General features: G+C 51.2%; 1 protein-coding gene across 1 annotated transcript in view; it reads right to left on the minus strand.

Moving 5' to 3' along the window:
- map1lc3b (microtubule-associated protein 1 light chain 3 beta) overlaps positions 1 to 828 on the minus strand; it is a 14,471-nt gene extending 13,643 nt beyond the window's left edge. Inside the window, exon 1 of the mRNA XM_020510097.2 lies at positions 621 to 828. Coding sequence (XP_020365686.1) covers positions 621 to 663 — 43 coding nt within the window. The 5' untranslated portion in view covers positions 664 to 828. The remainder of the gene's footprint in view (positions 1 to 620) is intronic.
- Positions 829 to 1,039: the final 211 nt, after the last annotated feature.

The following is a 1,039-nucleotide window of genomic DNA, read 5'->3' on the forward strand; positions in this document are numbered from 1 at the left end:
AGCATGTTACGTCATTTTGTTGCTCAACCGCAATACACGATGGGGAAATAGTTACTTCAAATAAATACAGCCTTGTGTCGCGGCAGTTCCACGGCAAAAGTGGGAGATTCAGGGTATGGCTACCGCAGACATAAACTTGACTCGTCGAATGAAACGTTTATTGATTTTATTTCTCGGATGGAATAGTCTTAAGTTCGCTTTTAAAATTGAGGGGGCGAGGCAATCACGATCAAGCAAGAGAAGAAAGTTTTTTCACCTGCAAAATTAAAATCAAAAGTGATACCTAAAAAGCACAATCTTCAAAAACGACCTGAGCTACTGGATTACATCGCTGACCTATTTGCAGGTATCTCAATGACGGAGAACATTGCGGATTCCTACCCCAACCCTCACCTCGAGCTCGAGACCCCCCCCCCCCAAGCAAACTAACGGTTTCCCGAGCTCGGTGCCGCACACAAACCGCCCAGCTCCCACCCACTGGCGGCTCCGGCCACACACGGGTTCGGCGGGTTGACTAGGGCCTGACAAACGGCTTCTCTCCAGCTCGCCCGGGCACTACACTGCCGCCGCCCTCCGGGCACGAGGCCCCGACTCCACCCTCCTTTCGCCACCGTACCTACCGAAAGTCCTCCTCTGTTTAAAGGACTTCTCTGACGGCATCATGAACTGTTTGCGTGTAATGGAGGATTCCGGGCTCAGTCGCTAGCACAGGCCCACTTCCCCAAGTGAGCTACTCTCTTCCTATCCACCACCAAGAGGATCCTGTCTCCGACTGTCAGCTGACCCAAAGCGTGTACCCAAACTTAACACCGCATTACCCCACTCCCATTCGTTCACCGTTCGATTGACGTCCCACACAACCAATCAGTGGGACGCATCACGTCTGATTGACGGAACCTTCAATCGTATGATTGGATGCTGCCGCCGGGTGTAATATTATGCAAAGGATTCCGCCTGGAGACTCTTCTCGATTGGTTACCACTACACAGGCGCAACCTTCTCCGATTGGCTACATGGTGTTTCAATATCAAGTTAGATC

The sequence above is a fragment of the Rhincodon typus genome, unplaced genomic scaffold, assembly GCF_021869965.1.
Source record: "Rhincodon typus isolate 14 unplaced genomic scaffold, sRhiTyp1.1 hic_rhity00002786, whole genome shotgun sequence".
NCBI classification, from domain to species: Eukaryota; Metazoa; Chordata; class Chondrichthyes; order Orectolobiformes; family Rhincodontidae; genus Rhincodon; species Rhincodon typus.